The 15,599-nt window shown below is 42.4% G+C and overlaps 1 protein-coding gene across 2 annotated transcripts in view; it reads right to left on the bottom strand.

The window, feature by feature from the left end:
* CRYBG1 (crystallin beta-gamma domain containing 1) overlaps nucleotides 1-15,599 on the bottom strand; it is a 96,369-nt gene that overhangs the window by 37,561 nt on the left and 43,209 nt on the right. The window contains exons 1-2 of one of the 2 annotated variants that reach the window (XM_057390125.1): nucleotides 12,367-12,581; nucleotides 4,312-5,795 (exon numbers count right to left, since the gene is read on the bottom strand). In XM_057390125.1, coding sequence (XP_057246108.1) covers nucleotides 4,312-5,795; nucleotides 12,367-12,369 — 1,487 coding nt within the window. In that variant the 5' untranslated portion in view covers nucleotides 12,370-12,581. Of the gene's footprint in view, nucleotides 1-4,311; nucleotides 5,796-12,366; nucleotides 12,582-15,599 lie in introns of those variants that run through there. The other variant, XM_057390126.1, reaches the window with a different exon arrangement.

Genomic DNA, 15,599 nt, shown 5'->3' with positions numbered 1-15,599 from the left:
ACAGTTTGTACCCATTCCTCCTTGTCCTGTCACTACAGTTCCTGGCAAAGCATTCCTTTTCAGCTTCCCTGCAGATGCCCCCTTCAGATACTGGAARGTCGTTATGAGGTCTCCACGCAATCTTCTCCAGGCTGAATAGCCCCAACTTTCTCAGTCTCTCTTCACAGGGAAAGTGCTCCARTCCTCGTATCAACTTGACAGCCCTCCTCTGGATTTGCTTCAACAGTTCCACAYCCTTCTTATCACCATGGCTTTTCAGAGAAGACTTCCCAACAGGGCTCCCTGTAACTACCAGCCTATTCAAACTGGTTCACAACTGGAAGGCCCTTATAAACAATGCATGATTGATAAAAGAGAAAATAGCAAACTTAAAATTGACTGGCCATACTTCAGGTAGGTGCTAATAAAACACACTTGGAAAAGGTTCCTGAAAGAGGAAAGGTATGGAGGAAACTATCATACAGCATAAAACTAAATATATTTAGGCCCTAGTTTTAATTTGAAGTACAACTGTTTTTTTCATAAACATTTCAAAGTTCAATTATTCTATGATTTTTCTTTTTGGAAAATGAATGTGAGCTGCAAGGGACCTCTAAAGATCAGCTAGTCCAACTTCCTACTCAAAACAGGGACAGCTTCAAAGTTAGATCAAGTTCCTGATGGCTTTGCCTGACCAAGTTTTGAGTATCTTCAAGRGCCAAATGACGTATTGCAGCAGGGCAGCCACTGTCGCTGTATATTATTTTTGCCTTATATCCCATTAAAACATCATTGTTACAATTCACARCTGTGGCTGTTGTCCCTTCACTCCACAGCTCAGGGACAAATCTGGCTCTGCCTTCACTGTAGGTAGCAAGAGATGACTGAGGTCTACCTGTATCCTTCTCTCAATWCCAGAAATCAAGCTGCCTCAGCTTYTCCTCACRCATTATTTGCTCCAGAGCTGTCACCTTTTCTAACGGCGAACTGATGGACTCATTCCAATTTGGGAGCATCTCTCTTGTACCAGAAGWGACTTGGAAGGAGAGGAAGGGCTACAAGGCAGTAGAGAGACTCAGATGCAGACTCATGAGCACCAAGTATCTTGTCCTTTGACCGGCTGGCTATGCTCCTGCCTGGAGCCCAGTACAGGCTTAGCCTTCACAATGCACTGCTGACATGTGCTGAATTTCCTGTTTGCCAGGACCTTTCATATCCTTTTCTGATCAGAAAAAAATGTACATATCCTCTTCTTCTACCTCTGTTTTCAAGAGGTACCACTGTCRGCCCAATTATCTTAACAAATTCATTCCCATATCACCCTTTTGTTGGCCTGTCACTTGTGCTACAACACAGATTCATTTCAACAACAYGTTTCTGCCCCATAAACTCCATGTCTCTCTGAATGCCCTGACACGAGCAGGCTAACAGTGATACTTACCAGCCACACCTACAACCTATTTTAAATGAAGAGCTAACCCCTCAAAGGTATAGTTTCAAGCTTTGCAAATTTATGCAGAAACAACCACTTCAACACYGTGTATCTTGTATTCTGCAGCATTTCTGCACACCAGAAGCAGCCAAGTAGCTGAGACCAAAGAGCAAGAGAAAGTCCAGCCCTGCAGCTCCATTCACTACAGCTGACCTCCTCTAACTAATATTTCCATTACACTTTTTGCAACACTATAAAATACTGATTTTAAATTTAAACTATGCGCTTTATTGAAAGGACTGAGTTTCTAAGCTTGTTTAAAAGGAGATGTTGTTTAAGTATCCTTTGAGCCTCTCATCTTCTGTGGGCGAAGAGCACTGAAAGATGGATTCCCTTAACAGTGCAAATGCTTTCTTTCAAACAGTCCAGTGTCACTGACTCTTCCTACCCATTTCTGATCTGCAATGCCAGGAACAAGCAGACACAAGAAAAATACCAATGTCCTTCTCTTTGGCTACACCTTGCAGCTAAACTGTGGAAAGAAGCAGTTAATCCTCTCCCAACGGTCATAAACGGAGGGTGAGTCACACATCAAGCATGCAACTACTGCCAAAAAACACTGATGCCAAAATATCGGATTGAGGTGAGCAAAGAAAAACGGCATGTGAAAAGAGCAGAAAAATTCAACAAGTGGGCTTAAACGCAAAGGCAACTACAAATCCACGTCTGAACATAAAGTGTGACAACTGAAGCCAAGTTTTCCGCTAACTACATCAAAGCAACTACTGCCTGAGGTTTTATTTGCCAATTAAGATTTACCATCAACCCCAGTTTAGTCTCAAATCTGATAGGTTTCCTTTTCAAAAGCTAGAAGTAAAGCATCCTGTGACTTTYAAGTTATCCAATACAAAGACATAAATGGAGACAAGACAGAAAATGCTATCTTTATTTACAGGAAACCCACATTTCTGGAGGTGACTGGAGAAATGGACCTGTTTTGAAATTCTGAAGAACTTGATTCCCAGAATTGGCAGAATGTCATTAGTAACAGACATCATGCATTTTTAAGGAAAARCTACTTGTATTATACAAAATCCATTTTACAGGGTGTCGAGGAATCTGTGAGTAAATGGGCATTTTTCAACCAGAAAGGAATTCATATGAACTACCTAACAATAATTTTTTAACCTTTGAAAACTGAAAAGTTATCTGTTCAAAGCAATAACTAGRAAACAAAAACATACCGTCCTCTAGTAATGGCACCATCTTTTCCTTTCCCATTTTACAGCACCTTAATCCATATCCAGGTTTATAGCTCATATGTTCGAATGAATCCAGGGTACCTGAGCATGTAACTCTGGCTAAGGAAATGGTGTGGCACTGTGCAGTGACAGCTATCAGATGCATCAGGAATCTTGCAGGCAACATGGCAGTCCCCACCCAGGGCTAAAGTTCTTACAGCAGCAGATAAAGCCAAGACACAGTGTCACACACCTCACAAAATGGGATGAAATAGAACAGGTTCTTATTCATTAAAATGTGGTCCTTCAGAAAGGACAMTTGTCTGTTATTTTATGAGTACAGTAAAAGATAATTCACTGTACAGCAAGCCTAGGATATATACAGAAAAATRAAATCCAGCTATGTGAGCATTGATAACTTCATGATCACTAATGACAATGACACAAAGAAAAAACAATATGAAAGCTAGCTTTCCTTTGTAGCTGTGAAGATACAAACTTCAGAGTTTAAGACCTGTGAACTGTATTGCCAGATGGCAAAGCATCACCAAGTGCAAAAATGCCACCGTTTAACTTTTAGAACTAGGCTTTTAAAACTTAAGTTACAAATTAACAGCTCWGATGTATAGTATTACAAATTGTGCAAAGGAAATTGCTCCTATGCCTCTCAGATGTGGGAAGAGTAATTGGAAGCAGGCATGTCTCTGAAACCATGATGTTGAACCTTCACATCCATCCCTCTAGCAGAAGGACCATTATGAACACTCAGTGTACCTCAGGTGGGCTTACAGGATTCAGTGCACTCTRACACCTGTAGCTGAACGCAGCAGAACGAGTGCAATAGCACACAGTACACAGCCGTGACAACCAAACAACAGAAATTAAAAATGCGATAAAACCATTCCCTGTGGATGAGAATGTAATAGAATCCAGGAAAACAATCACTGGCCTCACACTAGTGATAACATAAATACATCCACTTCTTTACAATCCTAAGGAAAGCACTGATCACCTGTTTGACAGATGACAATTTCTTCAAGTGTAAAACCCAAACCTGCATAATATAYGCATAATTCTGCAAATACCCGATGTTAGTCACATGCATCAAGATTTAAATTATTAATCCTGCACATTCTTAACAAAGCAATGGTATGTATTCAAATCTCTAGAATGTGATTTATCATATCGTTTGAACAATCCAGTTCTACATTGCATCCTATATTTCTTCATAAAATAATAGCAGAACTTAAGCTGTTTCATASAGAACTTGAATACATTTCTTATTCAAAGATTTTCACATACAAAATCTTCAAACACATCCTGATTTGGTTACAGAGAGAAAAATGGCATTAAGATCAATGATAGATGAGCTAATTYGATCCACAACAATGATGACTGAGCAGCTTTTTTATATGTTAAAATATTCCATATAATGGAAATTATTCCATATCCATYTAAAAAATGAAAAAGTGAATTATTTTTCCAGTACATGTAAACTACAGTGCTTGTTAAGTGGTAGCTTTAATTATGGTAACWTTTTTTTAAGGCAGATCTTAATCGAGAACAATTTAGATAGATAATACTCAGCTATGGAATTCTAAACACAGATACAAGCAAAATTACAGCTACAAGGACAAGGTAAACTAGTTTGTCACTTACAGGCTAATCTTTGTCGTGACTGTTCTGGAAGTATCCAAAATCTTCAGCTTCGAGGTGTCTAAATCAGAATTTGTCTGTCTCTCAGCTGACAGACACAGGTCTCCATTTTTAATCCCATCAGTATGCAAGAAAGCTCTTCCATCTGGACCATTACCATGCTTTACTGCCTTAGTATCATTTCTGCCTTCAGCAAACACCAAGGCATTGTCTTCTGTCTTAGCAGCCGAAGAAGTTTTGGGAGACTCCAAGCTGTCTTCCCCAAAAGCCACAGGTATAGCTCCCTTTTCCACCGAAGTTCTTTTTGTTACTGGGTTAGTCTCTGGAGATGCTAAAGGTTGCCTTTTTGAAGAGTAATCTTTCACCTGACCCTTCAAACCAGTAGGGGAAATGGGTACAGAATCTGACTGATTCTTTTTATATGACCTTCTCCTTGCAGGGGTTGTGTTTGAGATCTGCTGCTTGCCCTTGTCAGCTTCAGCTTTAGATGCCCCTTTGTGAGCAGATCCAATTTTTAGGTCCTGATTACTGCCAGAGGAAGAGGAATTCCTTTCAGGAGTCTGTTGAAGAGACCTCATTTTTCGTTCAGAGTTTATTGTCTTGTCTGAGAACACCTCAGAATGGGCATCATCCTCAAAAACAGATTCTTCTCTCGCAGTATTCTCAGTCTGGTTTCTCTCTCCATTCAGAATGTCACTAGACAACTGAGACTTTCTCCGTTTTCCAGATCTTTTACTAGCAGATTTTTTATCCATTGTGTCCAAATCTTCTTCTGATTTAAAAGTCACAGGTTCATCAAGGAGCTCSTCTGTTTTTCTCAGATAGATATCAACTGTTAACACTCTAGCAGAAGAATGTGTGTGTTCACTCACTGCAGATTCCAACTCGCATGGCAAATCCTTTGGTTTTGCATGCCCAGGCTCCTCAGACRCCCACGCGTTTACAAGCTGTTTGTGGCTCAGGATACTCTTTTCTAAGTCTTCGTTAGACAAATTTCTCAAGCTCTGTATGAAATCTGGAGTTGTGGAATTATTTATATCTGTGACGGATTCTTTCTCCAGTCCCAGCGTTTCCACATTCAGGCTACTCTCACAGAAAGAGTTTTTAATGGTTTCACTGCTGCCGCTCCAATCTGCTGACCACTCACTGTCAGAAGAGACTCCCCTGCTACTCCATTCTGAAACTGTGTCKTGATACAGCGGTCTTACTTCCCCACTGAAATTACATTCCTCTGCCTCAGAAAGGGCACTTGCGTTTCTCACTTGCTTCTGTACTTGAGGAGCTTCGTGTCCTTCTTTGAAGTGCTTGGAGTATGTTGCCTGCGCCCCGTGAGGAGAACCTGACCTCTCACCCTTATGATGAGAAGTGTGGTCTAGTGAACTTTTGACATTTTTCCTCCTGCCTGTACCAAACAAATTTCCAAGTATTTCCAAAACAGGTTTCTTTTTATTTTCTTCTCTGGAAGAATCCGGAATGTGTGAGGTGGACTACAAAAACAAACAAACAAACAAACATACATTCGGTTAACGGCAAAATTGTTTCTGTAATACATTTGTTTGTTTCAGCACCACCTATAAATTAAAAGGTCACAATTAATGGAAACAAAACAATTTACTGAACAATACTAGCTCTTACAAAAACAGAACGAGAAAAACAAAACTCTTGCAAAACAACTAGGATTCCAAGATGGTTCTGTACTTCAAACTTTTGCACAATTAGTTATTGTCACCCAAAATGTTACAGGAAAGCATCTTGGCGCCTGCAAGACTGGGGACAAACTTTCTGGTCAAAAGTTTCCTTATGAACACAAGAGTGGGGAGATGAGCTTCTCTCCACACTGGCTGAGTCAGTTTTCACACTTGAGCTGGTAGAGAATAGTTTCAAAGGTGTAAGTTGTCTTACAATTCATACATTTCTCGTTAATGAAATGCAGTAAACGTTTGGCTTGTGTTTTGGGCCAGAAAGCCCAGAATTATGAAAGCCACTGTATCATTCAATGAGCATTACTGGGTCAAATGCTGCCCTGGATTACTCTTGGTGAATTTCTGCCTTACAACTTCTAATTAACATGGTAAACAGGAAACACGCAACAGCATCGCCGAGTACACATGCATATTTGCATTTTAATACATTAGCCCTTTCTACATGCCGGTACGATGAATACTTGTTTTGAGACGTCTATTTCAAAACATCGCGAGTGTTTTCTCCTCGGGCGCAYCAGATCTATCGAGGAGCGCGGATTCCCTCGGCAGCACGGACCCTATTTCGGCAGTTTTTAACTTGTTTCTTGCTGCAGACGCCGAGACCGCCTGCCAGGGCCCAGAGCCCCGCCAGTGCCCGGCGTGCCCCCAGTGCCCAGGGCGGGCCGGCTGCCGCTGAAGCCCCCGCGCCCWCCGCGCAGCCCCGCGGCCGCCGATCCCTTCCCCGCAGGTACGGCTGCGGAGAACCGGGCCAGCACCATCTCACCGCAGGTGTCACGGTCCCCGACCCACGCGTTACCAGGAGGGTGAAGCCGCCCGAGGCTGCCGTTGTCCTCCCCCGTCCCAAAGCGGGATAAGCAGGAGGAAGGTGCCGTGGCGGAMTTTATCGGCCGCCGGTCGCGCCGCATCCTCACCTCACCTCCCCGCCGAGCGCCTCACACTCACCGCCCGGCTCAGCTGGGCTCGGCGGTCCCTGCGCGAAGCCGCCCCACGCACCCCGCCGCTACCCGCGCGGCTGCCCCGGCCCCGGCGCCGGCCGTCTGTGCGCTCCGCCTCGGCCCGCCCCCGCAGCCCGCCCCGAGCCACCGCCCCGCCGCGGGCAGCGGCTCTACCTGGCCGGGCCGCCCCTCCCGACCGCGGAGGGAGGGGCGGCGGCGGCGGCGCTGGACCGGCCCCCAGCCAGGGCCGCGGGGCAGCGGGAAGCGCGGGCGCCCCCGGCCACGGGTGAGGCCGAGGAGGGGGCGGCGGGCGCGAGTGGGCGCCGCGCCCCGTACGTGCCCCAGCASCCCGCGCTGCGGCTGCCGCCTTGCTATTGAGGGCAAAACGCCGCCCCGGGCAAAACCGACGCCCTTTGATGTTGAGGGAAAAGCACCGAGGGTTGGGGGAGGGCGGTTCGCGCCGCCGCCGCCCCGGCGAGCTGCAGTGCGGGCTCCCGGCGTGAGCCGGCGCCCGGGCCGGGAGAGGGACAGCGCTGTGAAGGGGCACCGGCTCGTTCCCGCCCGGTACGACGGCTGCGGGGCGGGGGAGCGTGTGGAGCGGCGGTGACCCGGCCGCCCCCCGACGCCGGCCGCTCGGAGGAGCAGGCGGGACTGCCCCCCAGCCCCGGGAAGGTGTGTGAGGGCCGGCACCGCCCGACCTCCACAGCCCCCGTGGAAGAACATCTGGGTTCAAAACCCTGCGGGGAAATGAACCCCCATCTTTCACCTCGCCGCGGCGGGCGCGGCTGGCTGCCGTCTGTGCCGCCTGACTGTGCCTGCCCCGCCTGCCCCGCCTGGCCGCCCCGGGCACACCGCCCCCGGGCCGGGGCTCCCCCGCCTGCCCCCGGCCCCGGCCGGGCCGCCGTGAGAATGACTCCGCGGCCGAATGGTGCCTGCGCTCTCCCCGGGCGCTCAATTAGTATTTAATGTTTAATGAATGTTCAACTAGTCCTCTTCTAATTAACGCTTAATTACTTATATGAAGTGGAACAGCTTCAACAGGAAGGACCACGTAAATCTCACTTCGGAGCGTCTGAGAGCCCAGCGCGGAGGCGGCGGAGACATCAGGTCAACCCGCCTGCCGCTGGCCAGGGTGCCCGGCCCGCGSTGTGTCTGGCCCTCCGGCTACTGAAGAAAATAAGGACCTTTTTTCATGGAGTCACTTCCTCTTCCAGCTGGAAAAGTGTTAACTTAGTTATTTGTTCTTAATCAACAGCCTACGTATAGTCCTGGCACAGGAGAGCGGCATAGAATCTACTAAACGCCAGTGAATGAGCAGCAGCAAGGCTTGCCCAAGCGCATGAAAAATAGTAAAAAACATGAAAACCACAAAAAGCCTAAATTGGGGAAGARGTAGAATTGACTTATCATACTGCAAGCAAACAGAAATCCATAGAACCCTTGTCTTTGCCTACCTCTCTTAACCAATGTCACTCATTCACCTGATAAGCAGCTGTACCACCAACCACATCCTGTGTCCTCACACAGTGATCTTCCACCAGTGGCCTTCAAATAGGCAAGTCCATGATCATGATCTTAAGCTTAAGTTTTTGTGTTGGGGTTTGAGTTTTATTAAAGGGTGAAATAATCTGCAAATGAGAAAGCTGTTGTCTTTTCCCCCTCCCTTTCATGGCTGTTTTCAACCAGTAGAACCAAAACAATTAAGTAAAGAGCAACATTAAGGGCTGCATTAAGTTCATACAGCTCAGACAGGTAAAGTGCTTTAGTGATAAAACCAACTATAAATTTCCCTATCAGATGCAACAATCATGAGTAATGCAGCCCAATTACTAATCTCTTATTCTATGTATGTATCACTGGCACTAACTAATTACAGGAAAAGGATGACAATAATAAACATTCCTAGCGAAAATAAGCAAAAAATTACAAATTTTTTACACTTAATGCAAGCTACTAAGGAATGATACTAAATTCTCTGAAAATTCATAATAACTACAAGTATGAGGAGTATGACTATATTTCTCATACTAAAAACTGTTGGAATACCAAAATGGGAAATGTAACTTTATTACGTTGTCAACCTGCATATTAATATTTGGATTGAAATAGCTGTCAGTCTTCTAAAGTAATTGGGACTACATTATCAACCTGACAGCCATTATTACATTTGCTGTCGAGTTTTGAGTTTGCAAGATTACACTCGGAAAAATTAGTTATTTGAACTGTGGATCTGGATTTTTCTCTTCCCAGCCACTGATTTTCATAAAGTCCATGGGAACTTAATTATCTTTGAGATGTCTCCCCCTTTCAAATGTAGTTTAAACTACAACCAACAAGTTCAAAAGGTGTTGAATGGAAGTGAGGAGGGACAGCAAGCCAGTCCAGTCATAAGCCTTGTTTCCTCGGGGAACAAGGCTAAAGATTTTTTTCTTGATCTTGAAATAACTGCCCTGTGTAAATTGTTTTGAAGTAATTTCTTCATACAAAGTACCTTAATTACATACAGCTCTTTCAAAACACATAAAAGGCTGGGTACTTGCCCTGAAGAGCTTGTATTTTAAGTCAGATAAATGTAGGTGAGCCAGTATTGCCAGTGCAGGAGGGCACTGAGACCAAGCTTCTCAAGGGACTCCAGAGTGGGACCCAGCCTGCCAGAGCACAGCAGGGGAATGCTTGACTTCCAGAGCACTGCATGGAAATGTTTGATTTCACAAGGCAAGAAATACCCTCGCTCTGAAGATCATGCTTCCTAAGTGTGTTTGTGCTCAAGTATTCTTACTCTTGAAACATTAGCTGCTTGAGAAATACATGACCAAAAGCATTGGCAACTGAAAAAACTAGAGGACCTGCCCATCCATTCCTTGGACAGCATGGAGGAAGCCATTTCAAGCACTCTGCATGAACCTTTAAAGCTGTGTTCTAATCTGAAAGCAAAATGCTTCTGCCTTCTTAACCAAGAAATGTAAATCTTGTTTGTATTTATATTCATACCTGTTTATGCTAGCATTAAAATATTTCCTCTGTTTTTGGCTGGGTTCTTTTTTCTCATTAGCTAATGTAAGTTGCCAGAGCCAAACCTCTAATTTAACAGTGTAATTAAACATGCTTTGCTGGTCTCCAGCAAAAAGAGAGCATAAGCTACTACGATTTGTTGCATCAAAACTTCAGGATGTGTCTTGAGGGATCAATTGGATATTATTTTCTTAGATGAGTTCATCTGAGTCAGCTGAACATAAATTAAAACACTTTTTAGAGCACACATTAGAGAAAAAAGCAGTATTTTTACTAGTCATTAGCAACTTTGTGGTAACTAATACATGGTAATATCTAGTGTGGACAGTTCTTTAATTTAAAAATTTATTTTCCAGTATATGTTCATCTTTAGAGGGGAAAAAAAACAAAACACCATTTACTGAAGATTAAGCTTGAGCTTTATCATTCATTAGAAGGTCATAAATGAGTGAATTTCAAGTAACATGAAAACCTCTGCGACCCTTCTATCTTCAACAATTCTAATAGTGTAGGACCCCTACAAATTCAGTAACTTCAAGTATCTGAAGTTAGAGATGGAAATAAAAAGGTATTGGAGTATTACATTAAATGATTGTAGAGCAAAAGGTATTGCAGTATTACATTAAATGATTGTATCTTTAAATTACAATATCATAATTCACCCAACCATGAGAAACAGAAAGCCTTGAAGTTCTAGCAGTCACATGACTTCCTGAAAACTGTTTTAGCAAAAAACATTTAAATAAATAAACTATTACTCTTCAGGCTTTGGCATTCTGCAGAGACTGAGACTCAAATATCCCACACTAACAGTGCCGGGCTTTGTGAGGCTGAAAATTCCTCTGGAGTATTGCTGGCAAATTGTGCCATAAAAATATTAGTMGAAGAACTGGAAGGAACAATGTACAAATCAAAGCTAAGAGAGAGAAAAGTCTGAGAAGCACAAAACCCACTCAAGCATTGTTTGAAGTCCTGCAGAAAGATTTCATACTCTCCTACAGGTGAGTGCCATAGCTACTGGCAGAGAGAGAGAGAAGGAGTGAGTTACAGATGGAAATAAAGATTTGGTGCTTATATTCTTCTTTTAAAAGCATGGGGGAAAATATACTTAATAAAACATTTGACATGTTGTCAAACTTGTTGTGATTCACTGAGGGGAAAAAGCAGTTATATTTTAAGTTAACCTACATGATTTTTAAACTTAATCAGTTATCTTGCTGTCAGTCAAATAGATTTGAATTACTTCAATTCTGTGTACTAATTGTTCCTTGTTCATGCTGACCCTTCACAAAAACACAAACCAGGGGGTCACTATTAGGAAAACTATGACTTAGATTATTTTAACTCCCAAACTGCCKCCTTCCGAATACCAAGAGTTTGGCATGCGCTCTTTAAACTTTTTTTAGCATTTCTTTTAAGTGTATCATGTTCCAGGTTGAGAGTGTTGTCTTTAGAGTTACAGAAGGAAACACACTTTAAATTTAACAAGTCCAATCTAGCATGGAATTCACTCCCTGAACCTTCTCACTCTTTGCCTGCCACACAGATAGAGCATATAAACAGCAATAACGAGATTTTAAACCATTTCAGCTTTACCTGAGCAATTTGTGTAGGGAATGCATTTTTTTAGATTGGGGAACTTACCTGAATAACCAAGGGTCTATGAATGTGAGACTTGAGCAGACTGAAGTGAAACAAACATAAATTTTCTAATAGTCATAGTTTTACACATACCGTATTTTCTATTAAGTCGGGATAGTTTAGTGAAACATTTCCTATCTTCAAGAGAACAGGACTTGTCTGCTTCCAATTTATTTTTTTCCTGTACAATTAAATTTTTAGTTCAAATGTACACTGAAAATAGACTATTTCGCACATAAATTAATGACAATACTGAGCCTTCATGTTTAATGGATTTTTTGGAAAGGAAATAATCAGCTCGAGAAGCATAGATGTATATATAAATCCCATATTATTTCTTAGGTAACAAACACAGAGATTTAAAAATTGGATGTATTAAAAAAGAACAGCAATATTGAAAGAAAATCATGCAGAATCAAATAAGTGAAAATCTCTCAAAAAAGCTCAGGAAAGACAAAGAAGCATTAATAAAATGGAACAGATCCTTACATGAGTATTTAGGAGAGGAGGGAGATGAAAAAGAACAGGCATGTCAGAAAAGGCATGTCTGCTCCCATCTCCTCTTCCCCAGAGGTAGTTATTTCCATAAACTAAAATCTTTCCCCCCTCCCCTTCCGTCAACAGGAGCATCTGTCAGTTAAAGAAACGCTCTATAAAACTAGTGGAGATCAGCTGATTTTATGATTTAAAAAAATTAACTGTGTATTAACCTGAAGATTTCTGGTGGAGTTTAAAAAGGGAGTAAAAGAGAGTGTTGTTTGCCTTACCATGATGATGATAATTCTTTCTGCTGTTTACAGAAGAATAAACAAACTATCTTGTGTGAGATGCAGTCCTGTGTGCCACTAACCAAACCCTTTTTCTTARCAATCCTCCCACGCTTTAACCCCTTCTTTCTTCTGGCAGCACTCAGGTAAAAACAAGCAAAAAAAGGAAGTCGTATCTGACTTGAGCCTTTCCAACTTATAAGTCATTGGGCAGACAAATCATAGCTATGAAAGGGGCTCAATTAGAGGACAGAGAAAGAGCTGCAGGAGGGTGGCAGCAAGTCCTTCAGTAAGCAGCTCTACAGAAGCAGAGAACATGTTGCAAACTACGAAGTTAGTGTTGGGCAAACGTCTTGCGTGTATTAATTAACGTGCAATACTACAGTGCATATTTGCAACAGTAGGAAGAAATATACCACACACGTTGGTTCTCACAGACCTGCTTACTGTGTTCTGATCCACATTTCAGATGGCTAAAGAAAAAAAATCACCTGCACCTTTATGCAGAAAAAGACTGWTTTATACAGGTATCCTTGGTTCTTTACCTTCCCAGGCTGGTATAGTAAGTCTGTATTTTTCAAGCTATTTGTGGTAAAATGGTAATAAAAAGGGGCTTGAAAAAGCAGAAAAGAACTATCACCAAAGTACGAGCAGGGATTATTCAACACTGAATAACTGAGAGAATATTTAAACTCTCCTGAATCTAGAAGACATCCAGAAATAAAATCATATGCAAAAAGAGTACTATTAACATAAATGATTGCATTGTAGCTCTTTGTGTTTCAGTACAAGAGAAAGGGAGGAAGTTTGATACAAGTCAGCTTCACATCTTCACTCTCAGGATTTTGAGTCTTGCTGTTGGGTCAGAGCTGTATCATTAGATAATCTACTCAGTGTAAAGGTTAATCAAAACTACTTTCAAAGTAAGGAGTGAAAACAAACATATATGTTCTGTTCTAAGAGGAACTTGAAAGCACTTTTTCTGTTGAGTAATATAGGATAAATGGCATTTTGGAGAGTAAGAGAGTGGTTTGGAGTTTTTAAGATATCGCCTAACCAGAAGCCACAATTAATAAATGTAACCCCTTTCCTTTTTTAATTTCTGGATGCTATTCAGAATGATAAAGGATCTGTTACATAAGTGGTTTTGATTTAGCAGGTCTCTTTCTTCTAGGCATGTAGGCCTCTCTTCTGTTTTATGAGAGTGCACTGTGTCCTGTAACTCTACATGGTGTATGCTGGTTAGTATAGATTTAATATAAATTGTCTAATTTAGATCTACAGCTAACTTACTGCAACACTTACTCCTTTTAGATGCAGTGTTTGTGTATAATTACCAGAGACAAGAAGATGGATTTCTTTTTTGCAAACCTAAGAGTGTCCGTACAACAGACTAAACAATCAATCTCTGGTAAATCAGCTCTTTCTTAAGCACCATCAATCTTGATCTCTACCCCATGCTTTCACGCAAAATTTTTGCTGTCAGCAGGAGCTTTTCTTGAAAGCATATGGCACTTGAAAAGGTATTGCAGTATTACATTAAATGATTGTAGAGCAAAAGGTATTGGAGTATTACATTAAATGATTGTAGAGCAAAAGGTATTACAGTATTACATTAAATGATTGTAGAGCAAAAGGTATTGCACTATTACATTAAATGATTGTAGAGCAAAAGGTATTGCAGTATTACATTAAATGATTGTAGGGCAAAAAGGAAATAATGCTGCAGAGCCACATATAACGTCATTTTTTGCCAAACAGAGCACTGATGTGGCTACTCCATGCTGGTTAACTGAGCTGGCCTGTCCTGGGCATCTCTACGTGACCCTGCACGTGGCCTCGCCTTGAGTCCTGTGTGAATTTTTGGGAGCCACAACATAAGAAGGATAATAAGCTGTAAGAAAGCTTCCAAAGGAAGGTTACAAAGATGGTATAGGATCTTGCGGAAAAGCTGYAAGAGGAGTGGCTGAGGTCACTYRGCTTGTTCAGCCTGGAGAAGGGGAGACTGAGGGGAGACCCAACTGCAGTCTACAACTTCCTYGTGAGGGGAAGAGGAGGGGCAGACACTGATCYCTGTGGTGACCAGTGACAGGRCCCRAGGGAATGGCCTGRAGTTGTGTCAGGAGAGGTTTAGGTTGGGTGTTAGAAAAGGTTTTTATCCCAGATTGTGGCTGGGCACTGGAACAGGCTCCCCAAGGAAGTGGTCACAGCACCAGCCTGACAGAGCTCAAGAAGCRTTTGGACAGCRCTCTCAAGCACAKGGTGGGACTGTTGGGGTCCTGAGCAGGGCCAGGACTTGGACTTAGTTCATCCTTATGGGTCCCTTCCAACTCAGGRTATTCTATGATCCTRTTAGCTCAAGACTGARGCAGAATTACTGAYACACTCCTGTGCCCTGTGTTTCTTGTCAGCAGATGTGACATCTAAGTGCTCAGCAGATGAAGGCTGTAGATTGTCTCACAGTACAAGGAAGAGAACCAAGRTCTCATCCACAGTTTTAATTCAGTCCAGGGAACATAAGCCTAAGAGTTAGTTTAACTACCTAAAGCACCAAAATGTCCTTCAGCAGCTCTAGCTCTAGATACCTAAAAGTAACTTACTGTGTAATTTAAAGTTTATAAAACCAGAGATCTTTTCYTTGCATAGCAGATAATCTGAAACTATAAATGGAAAACTGAAAACCTTTTGCTAGCAACAGAGGGRCTTTCCCCAGGTCAGGCACAGTGGAATACGGGCTGTCACAGGACGAGAGGCAGAAAGCCATCCTTGTTGAGCACTGCGTGACTAAGGCAGGGCTGTAAAGGTGTGAAAKAATAAAGACTGTAAATAAACTGCAAATTGGACTGCTAATTTGATCAAAGCCAAATTTCATAAACAACAAAGTGAACTATATGCTTGCTATGGAAAGTTGATGTGATGGTCCTGTGGCAGAAAAGAAATACTGTATGGTTCTGACTTRTAAAACCATTTAGCAGGATGAAAAATGACAATATTTAATCAAAGTATATTTAAATATGAAATTAATATAGTCTCTCTTCCCYACAGAAGCTTTCATTAAATAGATTAAAATAATGCAATGTAAATTCTATTACACAYTATACCAGGGTATCATTTGATACCTTTCAACTGAAATGTGTCTCAAGTCAGCTCCCAGTATGAAGGTGCCCAACAAGGCAGCTGTTTTGGAAAACTTGGGTTTGATAGTCTATGTGCTTCAAAGAGCCCTTTTATGA

The sequence above is a fragment of the Malurus melanocephalus genome, unplaced genomic scaffold (genome assembly GCF_030028575.1).
Source record: "Malurus melanocephalus ecotype Western Australia unplaced genomic scaffold, MMel_1.1 scaffold_23, whole genome shotgun sequence".
NCBI classification, from domain to species: domain Eukaryota; kingdom Metazoa; phylum Chordata; class Aves; order Passeriformes; family Maluridae; genus Malurus; species Malurus melanocephalus.
Note: the sequence above shows the minus strand (reverse complement) of the source record. Positions and strands in the feature narration are given on the sequence as shown.